At 44.7% G+C, this 16715-nt stretch overlaps 2 protein-coding genes across 2 annotated transcripts in view; one reads left to right on the top strand and one right to left on the bottom strand.

Annotated features, from left to right (window-relative positions):
* Window positions 1-14440, bottom strand: part of LOC103638720 (transcription initiation factor TFIID subunit 1) — a 29975-nt gene extending 15535 nt beyond the window's left edge. Inside the window, exons 1-10 of the mRNA XM_008661557.2 lie at window positions 13360-14440; window positions 12514-12626; window positions 11840-11902; window positions 11715-11757; window positions 11308-11559; window positions 8752-8864; window positions 8488-8656; window positions 6703-7708; window positions 3810-4012; window positions 118-355 (exon numbers count right to left, since the gene is read on the bottom strand). Of these exons, the coding sequence (XP_008659779.1) occupies window positions 118-355; window positions 3810-4012; window positions 6703-7708; window positions 8488-8656; window positions 8752-8864; window positions 11308-11559; window positions 11715-11757; window positions 11840-11902; window positions 12514-12626; window positions 13360-13411 (2252 nt within the window). The 5' untranslated portion in view covers window positions 13412-14440. The remainder of the gene's footprint in view (window positions 1-117; window positions 356-3809; window positions 4013-6702; window positions 7709-8487; window positions 8657-8751; window positions 8865-11307; window positions 11560-11714; window positions 11758-11839; window positions 11903-12513; window positions 12627-13359) is intronic.
* A 1258-nt stretch (window positions 14441-15698) lies between these two features.
* Window positions 15699-16231, top strand: LOC103638719 (calcium-transporting ATPase 5, plasma membrane-type). Its single transcript, XM_020544092.2, has 3 exons — window positions 15699-15825; window positions 15932-15977; window positions 16055-16231. The coding sequence occupies exons 1-3, from the start codon at window positions 15746-15748 to the stop codon at window positions 16214-16216; spliced, it is 288 nt and encodes a 95-aa protein (XP_020399681.1). The 5' UTR covers window positions 15699-15745; the 3' UTR covers window positions 16217-16231.
* Window positions 16232-16715: the final 484 nt, after the last annotated feature.

Raw genomic sequence — 16715 nt, 5'->3', positions numbered from 1 at the left:
CTTCGTTGAACTAGCAACTAACATTCAAAAAATCAGCGCCTATATAAAGTCATATGCATTAAAGTTCATTGAAATTATAACTTCAATATACAATAAGGGGGAATAAATTGGACTTACTCCATTAAAAAAACATGTCCATCCTTGATAGACAAGTCAGTTTTTTTCCTGAAAGCCCCAGGAGGGCGTAGAGGCTTGTCCTCACCAGGTAATTTCTGTGCTTTTGGCCATAGGTACACTTCAGTGCGAACAGCATGCACAATGGAGTTTGGTCGCACATTTTGCATTGCTAACGAGATGTCATCCTGAAGCTCTTTCCCAGAACAGAACAATTTGATCTTCTCAGAAGGCTTCAATTCTGCAAAAAGCTAAGGTGGTGAGTGTTAGAATATGCTATACATAGGCTACAAACTTAGTTGTCCAAGATCCTCTTGGGCTAGAATAGAAACCGACTCGGATTAGAGGTTAGAGATAAAACAGAACAGGACTGCATGCATCCAGTTCATTTAGAGTTAGAGTCGGTTAGGATGCTGTTAGCAATAGAGATAGCGCAAAATAATAGATTGATTAATTGGAGAGACCTATATAGATAGATAAATAGGTAAGGGAAATGAGATCTCGTTTGTGCTTCTGGAAATTACTCAGCTAGCTCCGCGTACAGGGCTTTTTTTCAGGGGTCATTGGCCCTGTTTCACTGTTTGTTTCAGCTTTTTTCAACTTTTGGCCACCAGAAGCTGCTGCAAACTGTCAAATGCCCAGCTTTTCAGCCCGCTTCTATGAAAATCACTTTAGTCAAAATTGTTAAAATAAACGTGAACACAGAATCGGTCGAGTCGTTGTGATAGTAGGAAACCGTCACTTTCTACATCCTAAATTCTATGGACTCTTTTATCTTCCTCCGCATGTAATCTCCACAATACTCAGATTCTCTCCACAGCCAGATTCTCAGAAAAGCCCCTCAGAAATAAGCTGAGCCAAACAGGCCCCTAAAACCCTAAACGTAATGGGTAACCGACAGCCAGATTCTCAGAAAAGCCCCTCAGAAATTAGGTGTCGTTTGGTTCACATATTGGTAACGTAATGGGTAACCGACAACGTTAAATCATGTTTGTTTAAGTCTAACGGTAATCGAATATCACACTAAAAATGGATACCGGCCTATTCATATTTGTTACCGCAGGTATTCAAGTGTGAATAATTATCATTACCATTTACGTTACATTTCGCGAACCAAACTGCACCTTAGTTGCTGCTCTTCGGGTGGCTAGAGACAAGGCTTTGTGTTTGTCTTTGGCTGGTGATAAAGCTCTGTCTGGTTTCTTCCATATAGACGAGCTGCTGACCTAGTGGTAGGTGGTGTGGCAGGAGTCTGCTCTCCCTTGTGTGGTCGGAGTCTGCTCTCCCTAGTTCCCGGTGTGTCTCGGGAATTGTTTGTATTTTGGGGATCTTCCCCCTTCTCTCTTTCTTCTTAATACAAAAATGTGCAGTTCTCCTGCGTATTCCAGAGAAAAAAATGATATCTCGTGGCTTATAGAAACAGAACCAAACAAGATCTCCCTGTATCTCTAACCATATACACACACACCATATATGACTCTAACATATACAGGGGCCGACCTGCTATACCTAGCAGGTATCCATACCACATATACACACAGACACACCATATATGGTAATCTAACACCCTTGTAGTCATAGCATTGATGAGGCAAACGTTGAGACTGGACCGAAATTCCATGAAGACATAAGCTAGCAGCTCTTTGGTCCCTCAAACATCACAGACAGCAATGCAGCAAAACCTTCAGATGATTCAGTATCATCAGAGTGCTCGGTTTCATCAGGACCAACAGCTCCAGCTAAACGACCTCCCATTCCCGTTGTTTACACAAATCAGCATCATCGAGCAAGATTACAAGATAGAAAAACTATTGTGTTTTACCACCATTGGTGAACCTCAAGACCTGTCTGAAGCTCTAGGTGATGATAATTGAAAGAATGCTGAATTTGACGCGCTGATGAAAAATAACACTTGACATCTAGTTCCTGCTGATGTGGCCAAGAATGCTATTGATTGCAAGTGAGTATATAGAATCAAACAGAAGGCAGCCAAAATGTTGGATAGATATAAAGCCAGGCTGGTGGCAAAGGGTTTTAAACAGCGATATGGCATAAATTATGAGACATTCAATCTTGTGGTCAAAGCGACTACTATCAGGATAGTTCTACCCTTAGAGGATGGATATTGAGGCAACTTGATGTTCAAAATACGCTTTTTCATGACATTCTGAAGGAGGAAGTCTACATGAAGCAACCACCCCACCAGGATATGAGAGCACATCACAGCCTAATCATGTGTAAGCTAGCGAAAGCTATTTATGGTCTGACGCAAACTCCAAGGGCCTATTATTCTCGACTTGGTGATAAATTATAGCATCTAGATTTTCAGGCTTCAAAGGTGGATACTTCTTTGTTCTTTTATACCAAGGGAAGTGTCTCAATATTTCTCTTGGTCTATGTCGATGAAATTGTAGTTGCTAGCTCTTCACAGGATGGTATTGTTGCTATGCTTCGAGATTTGAGTTTAGAGTTTGCATTGAAGGACCTAGGGCAGCTCCACTACTTCCTTAGAATTGATGTACAAAAAACTGGTGATGGTATTCACTTGTCTCAGACTAAGTATGCTTCAGATTTGCTTGGTAGAGTTAGAATGATGAATTGCAAGCCTATTGCGACTCCGCTCCATGCTTGAGAAAAGTTAAGAATTGGTGAAGGTAAACTACTAGAGTCAGAGGATGCAACAAGGTACAGAAGCATTGATGGTGCCTTACAGTATTTGTATTAGACACGACCTAACTTGAGTTGAGTTGACGTGGGTCCAATCACTTTGGTTCATGGCCGTATGAAACATGTTGAGATTGATTTTTATTTTTTGAGAGAAAGAATAGTTAAAGGACTTTTGGAGGTCCAAATTACGGGCATGTTTGGTTCGCTGCCTAACTTGCCACACTTTGCCTAACTTTTTTGCCTAAGGTTACGGTCTGTTTGGTTTCCTACCTAAGGCGCCACAATCTGCCTAAGCTTAGGCGCTCGAATTGAAGAACTAAGCTTAGGCAGGAAAGTTAGGCACATTGTGACGCTTTAGGCCGCAAACCAAACAGCCCCTTAGTTCTTCAATTCGGACGACTAACCTTAGGCAAAGTGTGGCACAGTTAGCCACAAACCAAACAGGCCCTACATCTACAAAGGACCAAGTTGCAGGCAGCAGATGGCTTTACTAAGCCACTAACTATGCAAAAACTAGTTTCATTCAGAGACAATCTTAACTGGTGCAAGTTATGGTCGAGGAGAGTGTTAGAATATGCTATACATAGGCTACGACCTTAGCTGTCCAAGATCCTCTTGGGCTAGATTAGAAATCGACTCCCATTAGAGATTAGAGATAAAACAGAACAAGATGTATGTCTAGTTCATTTAGAGTCAGAGTCGGTTGAGATGTTGTAACCGAGTAGGATTCCTTTTATAATAGTCAATTATGTTGCCTGTATAAATATATAACATCATCGACCCTAGAGGTCAAGGCAAGCAATTTAATATCCTGGTGTCGTGTTTCTTTCAGTAAGAAAACTAATTAAACTGGAGGAAATGACCATTTGTGTTTCCTTTGGGGGGGGGGGGGGGGGGGGGGGGGGCTTAAATTACATAGTATATGTATTAGCTAGCAAACAACTGGTCGATAAAAAGAAGATAGCTTAACAAAAAGTTCCAAATAAAGAAAAAAACAAAAACAATGAGGGTAGTAAATGGATACCAACCGAACTTCTTTGATGCTTTTAATTTGACAGAGACCGGAGTGTCCTCAGCATTGACCAGAATCTTGACTCCTTTTCCTCCCAATGACATAAGTAAAACAGCCATCCTCCCATGGCTACAAGCAGGTCCTTGTAACTGAGAGGCAATTTTATTTTCATGTGGGTACCACTTAGCTCTTGGTCTATGAAAGTTTGCAATTTCCTTACTGCAAAAAGTTGACAATCAGAGAGGTTATTAGAGATGAAATAGGGCAAAATTCAATAAACACTATAGTGAAGTTCCCTATGCAAATAAAAAAAATGCAGTGGGCGACATAAGCATGACAACAAAGGTCATGTCTGGTTCCATTACCAACAGAAAAACATGCAATCCTGGTTAGTGGTTCCTTTGCCTAGCCATACTTTTGGGCAAAGTGTGCAAGCCTGCAAGTACTTCCTTTATTTGAAGGAAAACCGAAGTGGCTACCCTCTTCTGGCGGAATTCCTCCCACTACCAAGGATGGGCAAGGAGAACAAACATACCCTAAAGCTCCAGTAGAAGACTTGTGAAAAATGCCAAAATCAAAAAATGCTAAAACATGCACCATATAATGACGATTGTCCAAGGGGTACAAGAATCGAATACAATTGCCGGTGTCTGGACCTGAGGACCTAACCGACTAGTGAAATAATGTTGTGTGTCCCTAACCCAGATGGGTGATGCAAGATGACACAAGTCTTTTATCCTGGTTCGGGCAAGAGAAGGCCCTACTTCCAGCAGAGCGGGGATGAGACTTATATTACTTGCACCTAAGTGCTTGAAGTAGGGAATACAAGCTGAGCGGAAGAGGGAAGGATCCCAAGTCCCTAGGGTTGATTGAGGCAAGTACCAATACCGTGGTGGAGGAGAAAACTGTGAAGTGTTCGCCTGCCTGCCTGAAGCCGTAGGCTATCCTATTTATAGCCTTAAGGGGAGCTGCCTGAGGACTGGAGTTGGTTGCGTACTGTGAAGAGGTGTCGTCATGCCCCTGTAGACGGTATGGCTTGGAGTATGGTCTTGTAGTTGTTGTTTGACTTGTGCCCGCTCGATATCTGCTGAGAGCCGAGGCCAGGGCCGAGGGCTCGGTCACGCACCCGAGCCCCCCTGGCGAGGGGGTTGCTCATACCGTAGTAGTTAACACAGTGTTAAGTATGGGAAAAAGCCCCCTAGTAGTGCGCCAACTCCGCAGTATCTAATGACGTTGGGCGCCTTTCCTTTGCAGATATCGAGGTCAGAACTGGGCCTGGGCGAGGCGAAAGTCCGCCCGAGGTCGCGACCGAGCCCGTTCTGGGATTCGAAGACGTGCGCGCCACAGTTGAAGGAGTGGCCTCATGCGGGGTTCGCGGGGAGCAAGTAGCCAAGGCCAGGCTCGGGCGAGACGGAGTTTGTCCCGAGGCTGTGTTCTACTTCGGGCGAGGCGGAGTTCTACTTCGGGCGAGGTCTTAATAATTTCCTTGGACATCCGCGCCGGCTCCAGATCGGTGAGACAACACCTGCGCCGATTCAACGAGGAAAAGCGCAGAGTCATCGGGGAGGAGGTTCACAAGCTCTTGGTGGCCGGATTCATCAAGGAGGTTTTCCATCCCGAGTGGTTAACGAATCACATATTAGTCAGGAAGGGGGGAAATGGAGGATGTGTAGAATACAATGCTTTAAATAAAGCATGTCTAAAAGTTCCCTACCCCCTACCTCGGATCGATCAAATCGTTGACTCTATTGCGGGATGTGAAACTTTATCTTTCCTTGATGCCTACTCCGGCTATCATCAAATCCGGATGAAAGATTCCGACCAGCTCGTGACCTCTTTCATCACCCCACATGGTATGTATTGTTATACTACCATGCCCTTTGGTTATTAGAGATGAAATAGGGCAAAATTCAATAAACACTAATACACTATAGTTCCCTATGCAAATAAAAAATAAATATGTGGTGGGCGACATAAGCATGACATGACCAAAGGGAACTTCATCTCTAACTATGAGCTTTAGTGTATTCAAACACCCCCTAAGTGACGTGGGGATTACGTGTGGAGGAAGATGGAGGGGTTCGTAGGCTTTAGGATCTAGGAAATGACGGATTCCTACTATCGTGGTGACTCAGTCGATTCTGTGTTCACATTGATTTCGAACGGTTTTCATCAAAGCGATTTTTACAAAAGCGGGCTGAAAAGCTGTGGGCGTTTGGTAGTCTGCGGCAGCTTCTGGTGGTCAGAAGCTAAAAAAGTTAAAACAAACAGGCCCGTGCATCTAATACTTTATGATTACCTTTATCTTGAACAGAAGCATAACTATCTCCATCAACCATGCAGGCTAAAGAAAATTCATAGTTACAGAAATATTTCCTCAGAACAACAAACCACTGCTAGTTGTTCTCTTCACTAAATATAAATCAAGGATCAAAATTAAATGAACATTCAGTTAAAAGGAATATGTTACTAAAAATATATTATTCACTCTTGGATTTCTAGTCATGTCAATGAAATACTACCTCTGGTGTCCTATTAATTATCGTTTTGGACAAGGTCCAAATCAAACTTATAAAATTTTGACTACAAATAACTATTTTGTCATTTAGTTTTGAAACCTAATATTTATATACATCGATTTGTCTTAAAAAGTGCTTTTATAAAAGTATAAATGTATTAAGAGTTTATTTGTATTTTAACAAAAAAGTATTCGTCAAAGCTATATTTTGGGGGCCATGTCATTGACTCATTGTCCTAAACGACGATTAATAGGACACCGGAGGGAGTAACAATGTAACAGTTGAAAGCATGAAAAATCCATTTGAGTATAGGCTTGTAAGACAATAGAAAATGAGAAATCATGGATGCACATAATCATAATTTGACAGGAAGGGATGGAGGCCTCATACTTGCTCAACACTGGCTTCATGGTTTGCAGCTTATGAGCTGGAGCAGAATGCACCACCTTTATGCCCATTAAAGCGCGTTTTTTAGTATGAGATTTAGCTTGTTGTGGAGTCTTCCTATTTGAATAAAACTTGTCATTGGAGATGTTGAACCTGCCACTCAATGGCTTTGGTTGATCGCCAAAATTGTCAACTGTTGGTGTTGAAGTCTTAGTTGACTGGCTAACAATCATAGCACGAGCATGAGACTGGAGATGGTCCACATTCTTTTCATCTAGGATCTCAAAAAGCATATGATCATCTTTGAGGTCAAAGATCAGTTTAGGCTTTGGGGTAACCTCATTAGGATCCCAAATTATGTTGTCCAACCATGATCCTTCTAATAATTCCCTGTTTAGTACACTAAGGTTATTTAAACGCACCATGGTGTCAATTTTAACTGCATCATCTAAGTTATTTGGCATTATGTGATCTAAGTTATCTTCGTTTGTCAATGGAGGGTAACTTTTCCCAGGGGGGCAGTAGTTAGCTGGAGCAGGCATTTCTGTACAACAAAAAGTCTCTTTAATTACTGGAGAACCATTGGTTTTACTCTGTACATCCCAACACCTGGAGGCCTGGCCATAATCCTTACCCTGGTCTTCACCATGAGTGTCCTCACTCTCTTCAGATTCACAGATTTTTGCATAAGCCTGCTGATCAGTTGCTGGTGAATTGTTCCAAATGATATCACTTTCCCAATCATAATGCTCAAGTGGATAAAAATCAGGACAAGTTGGAGATCGCTGGACAATACGAATATCCATATGCACATCTTTCATTGGTTGTTCTGAAAGACATGAATCCTTTAGCCTTAAAGTGACATCAGAAATAGACTCATCACTGTCACTCTCAACAAAATCTTCATTCACATGAATGTGCTTCAAAGTTGAGAAATTTTGCATAGTGCTCCGGAGAATTAGTTCCTCATCTTCTTCAACATTGTCAGCAACATTTGCGATCTGAAGCTCTGGAAGTAATTACAACAAGACAAATATGATATTAAATGTATTCAAATGTTTTGATCTGGAATAACTGTGATAACAAGCTATTGACTTGTGGCACATAGGAGCAACAAAGCCTTGTGGTAGTTTGATGTCAGGAAAAACAGAAGTACATACATAGCAGTAAAAAAGATCAGATACATAATACATTCCTTTTGTGGAAATCAGCAGAAAGTAAAGCAATTGTAAACAATGGTTATGCTGCAAAAGGATAAATTGATCAAACTAGAAGTCATACAGATGCAGATTAGGTTCACATATCAATATTTTTTTTCTTCACGCCAATAAATTAGAAGACCTGAAAGAAATAAGCCAACAATTGCTTGCCTTTCCATATAGTTGGCCCTTTTGATAGGCTATATCTTTTTACGGTCATAGGAACTACAAGGCAAATAAGACACGCATTTGTTTTTGGCCTAGTTTCAAAACACGATAATAATAACTAGGCCCAATCAGGAGCCAATTTCTATAGAACTACTGTTCCAAAAAATCAGATACTTGCCCTCAGACATAATGAACATATTGGAAAATCAGATTTTAGAAATGATAAGTATAAACCATTGACATAGACAGTGGCAGTTAATTTTTTTCATCTCAAAGTGAAAACATAAGCAGTAAGGATAATTATGCTCAGTAACCATTGCTTTCAGGTAACACCCTCCAGCTACCATCTATCTATCAATGTCTTGCATACATGGGGGAGGATGGTGCTTCTTGGATCTTTTTGTTGCAACATGCACAATACCTTTATCCACTGGTCGTTTGTGGTGATCTGTCTTCACTTTTCTTACAGGCTCTTGGATACCAAAAATTTCAGAGAATCTCAGGATAGCGTTCCCATCCTCTATGCATAAAACAGGAAGGGAAGTTGCACTTTCAGGCTCAAGCTGGCCTTCCCCAGTGCCCTTTTCATTCTGCTTAATTAGAGATGAATAAGAGAAGTGCTTTAATTATACAAATATGATACAGGACAATGCAATGTTAATTTCTAGGTTCAGGCTTCATATACCTCCAAATCTTCATATTCAAAGTCCATGTTTTCCTCTGGATGTGATAACAAGCCAATCTTTTCCATGGCAAGGTTATCGCTTGAGGTTGTCGTATCTGCCTGCTCGATAGAAACTATATCCAAAAAGATTAAGAGAAATGAGAATCAAGTCAGTTAGCTTAGCTATAACAAATATTAATAGATAAAAAGATTGAAATTCGATGTGTTAGAGCTGACAGATGAATGCTCTAGTTGTTTCAAGAAAAAAACAAAAAAATGTTCTTTTATTTTATAACATGTGCTCGGCAATTAAAATCAAGTTTGCTTGAACAAAAAGGTTGCATAACATTCTGACAAGTTTTCATCTTCAATAATTTAAAGTGAAGTTGTCAGGGCCTAAGGAGGCCCACGGAGGGGCTGCGGCGGCAGCAGCAACCATGGGGCCTCCAAGGGGATTAGATAAGGATAGTTAGAGATAAGATTAGAATATTAGTTGAGATTATTTAGGAGATTAGTTGAGATTATCTAGGAAGGTTATCAGTTAGTAGTTTGTTGAGAGTTTTAAGGAGATAAGGATCTCTAGCTAGATAGGGGCGGCCAGCTGGCCTATTTATGTAATCAATGGATGAGAAATAAAGTAAGCAAGAATTAGAAGGGAGAAACCCTCCTCTTGCTCGGCCATGGGCGGAGGCCCCCGGCCGACGTTCCTACCCATCGATACTCTTCTCCAATCCCTCACCGATCTAGCGATCATAACATCTGGTATCGGATAGCTTGGGTTTCGATCTGATCCCATGGCTTCTGCTGCCAATTTCGCGGTGTCATCCTGGCAACCGGCGTCCCCATCTCCATGAAATGGCGCCGCATGTCACCTTCGTCACGCCGTCCTGGCAACCGATGTCACCATCTCCATGGGTTGCGCCGCATGCCACCTTCGTCACGCCATCCTGGCAACTGGCGTCCCTATCTCAATGGGCAGCATAGCCTGCTAATTTTGACACCACATCATGGACGCCGGCATGCCCATCCCCAAGGACAACGCCAAATTTCGTCACATCATTTTCATTGACGGCGTCTCCGTCCCCATGGGCGACGCCACTAGGGGCAGCCACGGCTCAGCAATCACTAGCTCCATCGATGGGGGACTTGTGGACCAACATTAGGGCTGATCTCGCAAAGATGCAAGCCACGCTCCAGAAGGTTGAGCAAGGGCTGTTGCAAATCACCGCAGTAGTGCAACATGAGCAGCACCAGCTGGTGTTGTCCGCATGGCTCCAGACGTCAGCGGCTGTGGGCATACAGGCTGCTGCTTGTGGCTTCCTTACACGACGGAGAGTGCGGGAGATGCGCCGGCAGATGCTCGAGGCAGCCTTGGTGACGGTTGACCTCGGCACACAGGGGTGCGACCTCGCCCTGTCGGACGGCCATCAGCAGCGGCACCGGGCCGCTATCTCCAAGTGTGAGCATGGTACGTGTCCCACGGGCGACGAACTTCAACTCTACGACAGCGGCGGTAGGGAAGGCACTCCCCTCGTCATCGACAAGGGCGCACTATTTAGCGCCACCACATTCCGCTACCGGCCGCCACGAGGGCGCCTCCGCTGGTTATTGTTGCGACCTACTCCAGGAGCCCGTCCATGTGCTTCCCTTTCGTCCAGATGGCGTCCATGTGATCCAGGAGGCTACACACGTGCAAGTCCAATGCGCGGAGGGTGTCCGCCTTATCTTATGGGGTCAAAAAAATTCAGATTCGGAATAATAAGATAAGTCGAGATGTAAAAGGTTTGTCTTCTAGGTGTCTAGTTTTGGGTCAAGTAGACTCGATCTTTGAGCACCCGTCATGCTACAGCTCGAGGACGAGTTGCTTATCCAGGAGGGGTGTAGTTTCAGGGCCTAAGGAGGCCCACGGAGGGGCTGCAGCAGCAGCAACCATGGGCCCTCCAAGGGGGATTAGATAAGGATAGTTAGAGATAAGATTAGAAGATTAGTTGAGATTATCTAGGAAGGTTATCAGTTAGTAGTTTGTTGAGAGTTTTTAGGAGAGTTTTAAGGAGATAAGGATCTCTAGCTAGATAGGGGCGGCCAGCTGGCCTATTTATGTAATCAATGGATGAGAAATAAATTAAGCAAGAATTAGAAGGGAGAAACCCTCCTCTTGCTAGGCCGTGGGCAGAGGCCCCCGGCCGACGTTCCTACCCATCGATACCCTCTCCAATCCCTCACTGATCTAGCGATCATAACAGAAGTTTACGCCAAACTAGAGTCTATGATCACAATAGAAAAAGGTGAAAAAAAGATGGTCAAGTCTTCAGTTCATTTTATTAGAGTTAGACTGGAACAGACTTCATCGCTACCATCAACGCTTGCCCAAGCCAGCAGAAGGGAGGTTGGACATGCAAATATAAAGACAAATACAGTTGCAGACCAAAACGGAGGTGCCAAGCTACAAATGTTTAATCACTAGATAGAAGGAACAAATAAAAGGGGCAGCATGGAAACGATAAAGTAGTAAGAAAAATAGGATGAATGCTAACATAAATGGAACTTGAAAACATTAGGCACATTATCCAGTATCACCTGAAGATAAATTTTGGGCAGCACTATCACCAGGAGGCTCATTATCATTGGGTGGTTCTTCTTCCTCATCGTAGTTTTCATCGTCAAACACTGAAACTGTACTGTTGACTGATGCATACACTGTAGATGAAGAGAAGTAATCCTTTTTTGACAACACATTGTCTTCCTCTGTAGTTGCCTCAACTTCAGGTCCATCATATTCTTCATCAATATCTTCATAATCAACAGCATCTTCTGCCTTCTCATCATAGTCTACATAACAACAAAAAGATGTGTTATCAATTATGTGCATAGTTTGACACGAAAAAGAAGAATAAGGTCTTCCTAAGCAATGGCAAAGTTGGCTTGATGAATAACTCTCAAAACTGTAGGTGCAGCTTATATGGAAACAGTAATATGTCACTAACCTTGTTCGGAAGGATCAGTTGGTGCTGGAGAAGACTTCATTAGCTAATTAGCAAACAACATAGTATTAACTTGTTTGGTAATGAAATAGATAAGTAAGATTAACTATACGCATAAGATAACTTACGTCAATGTCTTTGAGAGATGGACCAAGCTTATCTGCCAGTGCAAAAAGGTGTTCCTTTGCATCCTGAGTTAAGCAAAATAAAAGTATAAATAAATGCAACATCCAAATTGCATTATAAACATAACTAAACAATAAACAATGACTTTGTTTCCTGCAGACAATGGAAAAACAATAAAACCAAAGTACCCTAAGGTTTAGCAACTAACCTTTATTCTGGCTAAAATTTAGTGAGTTCTACTAACTATTATTCAAAAAACATCCAAATTACGAGAAAATTACAATGCATGGACTGAGAAATTTGGTTTCGTCGCATTGAATTTCCCTATCTCATCATTTCCAGAACTCAAATTAAATTAATTTAATCAGAGGAATATGGTTCTTATAGTGATGATGGTTCCTATAAAGCAACCGAGCACCCTAAAACACAAGTCTAAGGATCAAAATGTTAAGAAAAAGAGAACCAACAAAGAAGTTAAATCTGTATAAAATCATGACCAATTGAGAATGCACTAAGATCAAAAACAGATACAGATATCAGACATCCACACAATTGAAAAGGTGAAACGAATAAAATGAATGTCATCTCCTAGAGACAGACACATGAAATAAAATAATAAAAACAACAAAAAACAGGACATTTGCATGTCAACAAAAACAGATAAAGAAGTGTCTACCTCATCAAGATAGTCAGCATCTAAATCACCAGAATCATCTACATTGCCGAACATAAACCCCAATAAGTGATTTCCTCCACCAGGCTCCTCATAATCCTCGTCGTCATCGTCATCTGTAAGGATGACAACAGTAATAACTAATAAGTAAGATGGGGTTATTCAAACAAACTCATTGCTAGTTTCAATCAATCAATTGCACTTAGCTTCAAATGAGTCCAGTTTTGGAGTGACCTCAGGAAATTGTTAAGATAACTAAGAATCTGAGGGTTAATGATGACATAATGCATTCCCAAACAGAGGGTTACATGTTTTCAGTATTATTAAAATGCAGCATCGGAGAATCGCAATGCTAGTTTCAACCAACATTTCATCAAATTAATTTCAACACGTCACATAAAATACAGAAGACCATCATGGAACCATTAACCCTGCAGAGGATCATCTTCATACTCAAAACCATTTTGCAGTTTTATGGTTCTCAAAGCCTGACTCTAAAGGTTGCAACTTCACAATTACAAGCCCATAGCAGATCAGCATGCTAACCACCTCATCTTACATGGGTGCTACCTGTAGCTCCAGCAACTAAAATTTTCCACACATAAAAAAAGAACATTTAATCCTATATAGCACCAAACAGCATGCCATCGGCTTATCAAATCCCATTTGTAAACAGGCACCACAGATCCGTGCACAAAGCCCAGCAAATACACTAGCTAACATAGCACACCCAACACATCAGAGCCCAGCTATTTGACAACCCTAATCGGCCCGACATCGGCACTTGCACCAACACCAAACCAAAAGCATAACTGGTTGTGATGAAGTCCTGGGCATCGTCAAGCTCACCTACGGCACTATTGGTTGGGTTCTCCTCTTCATGGAGCTCGCTGTCGTCCATGGCTGCAGATGTCGCTGTCCCCTACCGCCTCCACAGGCCGCGACGACACCAGTAGCTACAAACCCTAGGCCGTCGCACCCTCAGGCTCCTAATTGGCGTCTTCCCTCGCAAAATCTAGAAACGCAGGGCCAGATTGGATGGAGTGAATAAAAATCTCAAGGTGTAGCGTAAATGGCGAGGCCAAGCCAGAGGCGGGGGAGACCGGGCGACTTCTGCCAGGTCTCCGCAGGATTTTTTGTCACGTAGGCAGTAGCGGAGGACGATTTTTTTTGGTATGGCTCCTTCTGCGACCTCAGTCTCGCCGGCAACGCCTCCTCCGACCTGAGCGCCGCGCCGTTCAAGATCAGCACCAGGAACCGGAAGCTGTTCCTCCTCAGCCCAGTGGGGCACGACCACTGCGGGGGCAGAGACCAGAAGCCGGGGGCGACTGGAGACCGGAGGCCGGGGGCCGGATGCGGAGATGGCCAGGTGGGCTGAGGGCAGAGGCCGCCCACGGCGGGCGGAGGCCGGAAGCCGGTGGGCGGTGGGCGGGCGGGTGGAGGCTGGAGCCGGACCGCGGTCCGCGGGTCGCGACGGAGGAGGACGGCGGGCGGGTGGAGGCTGGAGCCGGACCGCGGTCCGTGGGTCGACGGCAGAGGTCTGTGACCGCGGCGGCGGGTGACGGGGCGGAGGCTGCCTGGGTTGAAGTCGTGGAGAAAGGGCGAGGCGCTTGGGCCAGATGGATAATGGGCCCTCCGCCCCTGCACGTAGAGAACTGCGTCAACGGACTGATTGATCTTCAAGCGCAAGATCAGCGGGGTAGCGCGGAGCCCTGCTTCGTTTCTGGCGACGACGAGAAGCGGCGCGGCGGTGGCGGTGGCGGTGGCGGTGGCGGACGAGCGGAGAGGAGGGTCGTGGGGGCTAGATGGAGAGCAAAGCGGAGGGCAGGGAGGGGCTGGGGCGCCGACTGCGGCGCCGGCGCGTGCCGGGCGCCGAGAGGCGGGCCAGGCCGGGCCGAAAAGAATTTGCGGCCCATAACGGAGAACGAGCACGAGCAATCGGGTCGACTATCCCAGTAAAATAAGGCGCGGTAGCCCATAAACGTATAAAAGAAATCTCTACAACTATTAAGAGCCTAATGTAGACTGCCCCCGCCTCCCCCACGCCCGCCCTCCGCAATCCCCAACCGCCCTCCGCAATCCCCTACCGCCCGCCGTGATCCCCGCCGCCGCGGCAGCCGCCCTCCGCAACCTCTGCCTAGATAAGGATAGGGGCCCCCCGCCTCCCCCACGCCCGCCCGCCGCAATCCCCAACCGCCCTCCGCAATCCCCTACCGCCCGCCGTGATCCCCGCCGCCGCGGCAGCCGCCCTCCGCAACCTCTACCTAGATAAGGATAGGGGGCGCCCTCCTCCCTCGATCATCCGCACTTGTGTAGCCATCGCGCCATCTACACCGGCCACCGCCACACGGAGGTTCGCCTCTGGCCTTGCGGCTTACGACCTCGAGGTGACCGAGCCCGCGGGCTCCATGACGACAACGGTGACGCCGGAGGCAAAGATGGCGGCGCAGCAGCAGGCCCCCGCGTCGCGCTCCTCCTCCCGACCTCGCCGTCGAGTCCCTATTCCCGCCGGACCTCGATATCTTCGCAGGCCGCTGGACCCCGCCGGGGCGGGTGACCGATGCAGTGCGCTCTCGATCCGTGCAGAGCGCAGGTGGTTGGAGAGGTCCCCTCGCCGCTGCGAGCGCCTCCAGGAGCAAGGCGCCGACGGAGGAGGCCGCGTCCGGAGCTGGGCCCATGTACGTGAAGGTGAGCTTGTAGGTAGCGCTTACTGCATAGAATTGGATTGGATTGTATTTTGCTCTCCTATACTAGCAGACGCAGCCAGAGCTAGCATGAACAGGGACCGGGACAGTTGGACAGGGTCAGAGGAGAGGAGAGGAGATGAGCCGATCCTTTGCTACCTTTTCTCCCTTTTCCATGAATCTCCATCTTCCTCCTACCTGGTCTAGGTTGTTTGGTTCGTTTCAGAGGAGGGCTGGGACCCGGACCGCTTACTTCCCCTCCTCCTCTGATGATGATCCATTAATGCCACAGCTCATGTGTGGTGTGGCTGTGACTTGTGATGAGTGAGCGTGCCCCTTCTTCCTCCTCCAGCCTCCAGCTCCAGGTGCGGTGTGAGGTCCCGCTCCTGCTCCTGTCCTACCAGCGTACTACTCCAGTAGTACAGTGGAGTAGCCGAGTGCATTTAATAGCTGGACACAACATTTTACCTGAGACACATGTATTTCCAGGCTGTTTCTCATCAGTATCATATACTTCTTTCACTTTTCAGCTTCTGTGGGTGAACCTCATAATGGACACACTTGGAGCTCTTGCATTAGCAACCGAGCCTCCAACAGACAACCTTATGAAGAGAAATCCTGTTGGTCGAAGGCATGTCAAATGATCCAAAATTTCTTGTTGACAACATTGTGTCCAATACCTATATACTATGCTTTTTGAATTTGGAAACATTTTTACCCATACTTTTCTACTGCAGGGAACCTCTTGTTACAAATATCATGTGGAGAAACTTGTTTGTTCAGGTTAGTATTCCTTCATTATACAATTGGATTCTGTTAAAAACTCTTTGTTGTTCTGATATGTTTGGAATTTTACACAGGCCCTTTACCAAGTAGCAATTCTTCTGATTTTCGATTTTGATGGAGTAAGGATTCTGCGTCTGCAGAATGAAAGCCGATCTGATGCTGAGAAGGTAACAAATACTTTCATCTTCAACACATTTGTATTTTGCCAGTGGAGTATTTGTTCTTCAATAATTTAAGAATCATAACAGAACATTAGTGGACGAATCTTGCTTCACCTTTTAGACAAATACATACTGACATTGGATTGTTCCCAAAAGAAAAGAATCAATATTAAGTTGACTATAAATTGATAGTAGTTTTCCCCCAAAAGGGACTAATGTGTACCCTAGCATTGATACTACATGGATATTTTTCTTCACGTAAGGACTCGTTATAAGCTATTCATTGCTTTACCATAGTCGAATTTCAGGTATGGCATAAGTTATGTGGAAGCTGGTTATATGCGCTTCACTTGGTCTGTTTTTGGTCAATTTTCAGTGACTCACTATTTTTCTTTGCATTTTGGTTTGTTCCAGTAATTTAATGTGGCCAGCTTTAACCTCCTAGAATCTAGGCCCTTGACTGACCATATATTAACCTGTTGTCTTGCTTGTACGAAGTTGAACCATACCAGAGTGAATTTGCTATGAAAATATAGATTATTTTGATGATTTATGGCCCGTGTTAACTCCATGT

Source organism: Zea mays, chromosome 9 (genome assembly GCF_902167145.1).
Source record: "Zea mays cultivar B73 chromosome 9, Zm-B73-REFERENCE-NAM-5.0, whole genome shotgun sequence".
Lineage (NCBI taxonomy): Eukaryota > Viridiplantae > Streptophyta > Magnoliopsida > Poales > Poaceae > Zea > Zea mays.
This window is presented reverse-complemented; position numbering and strand designations above follow the sequence as displayed.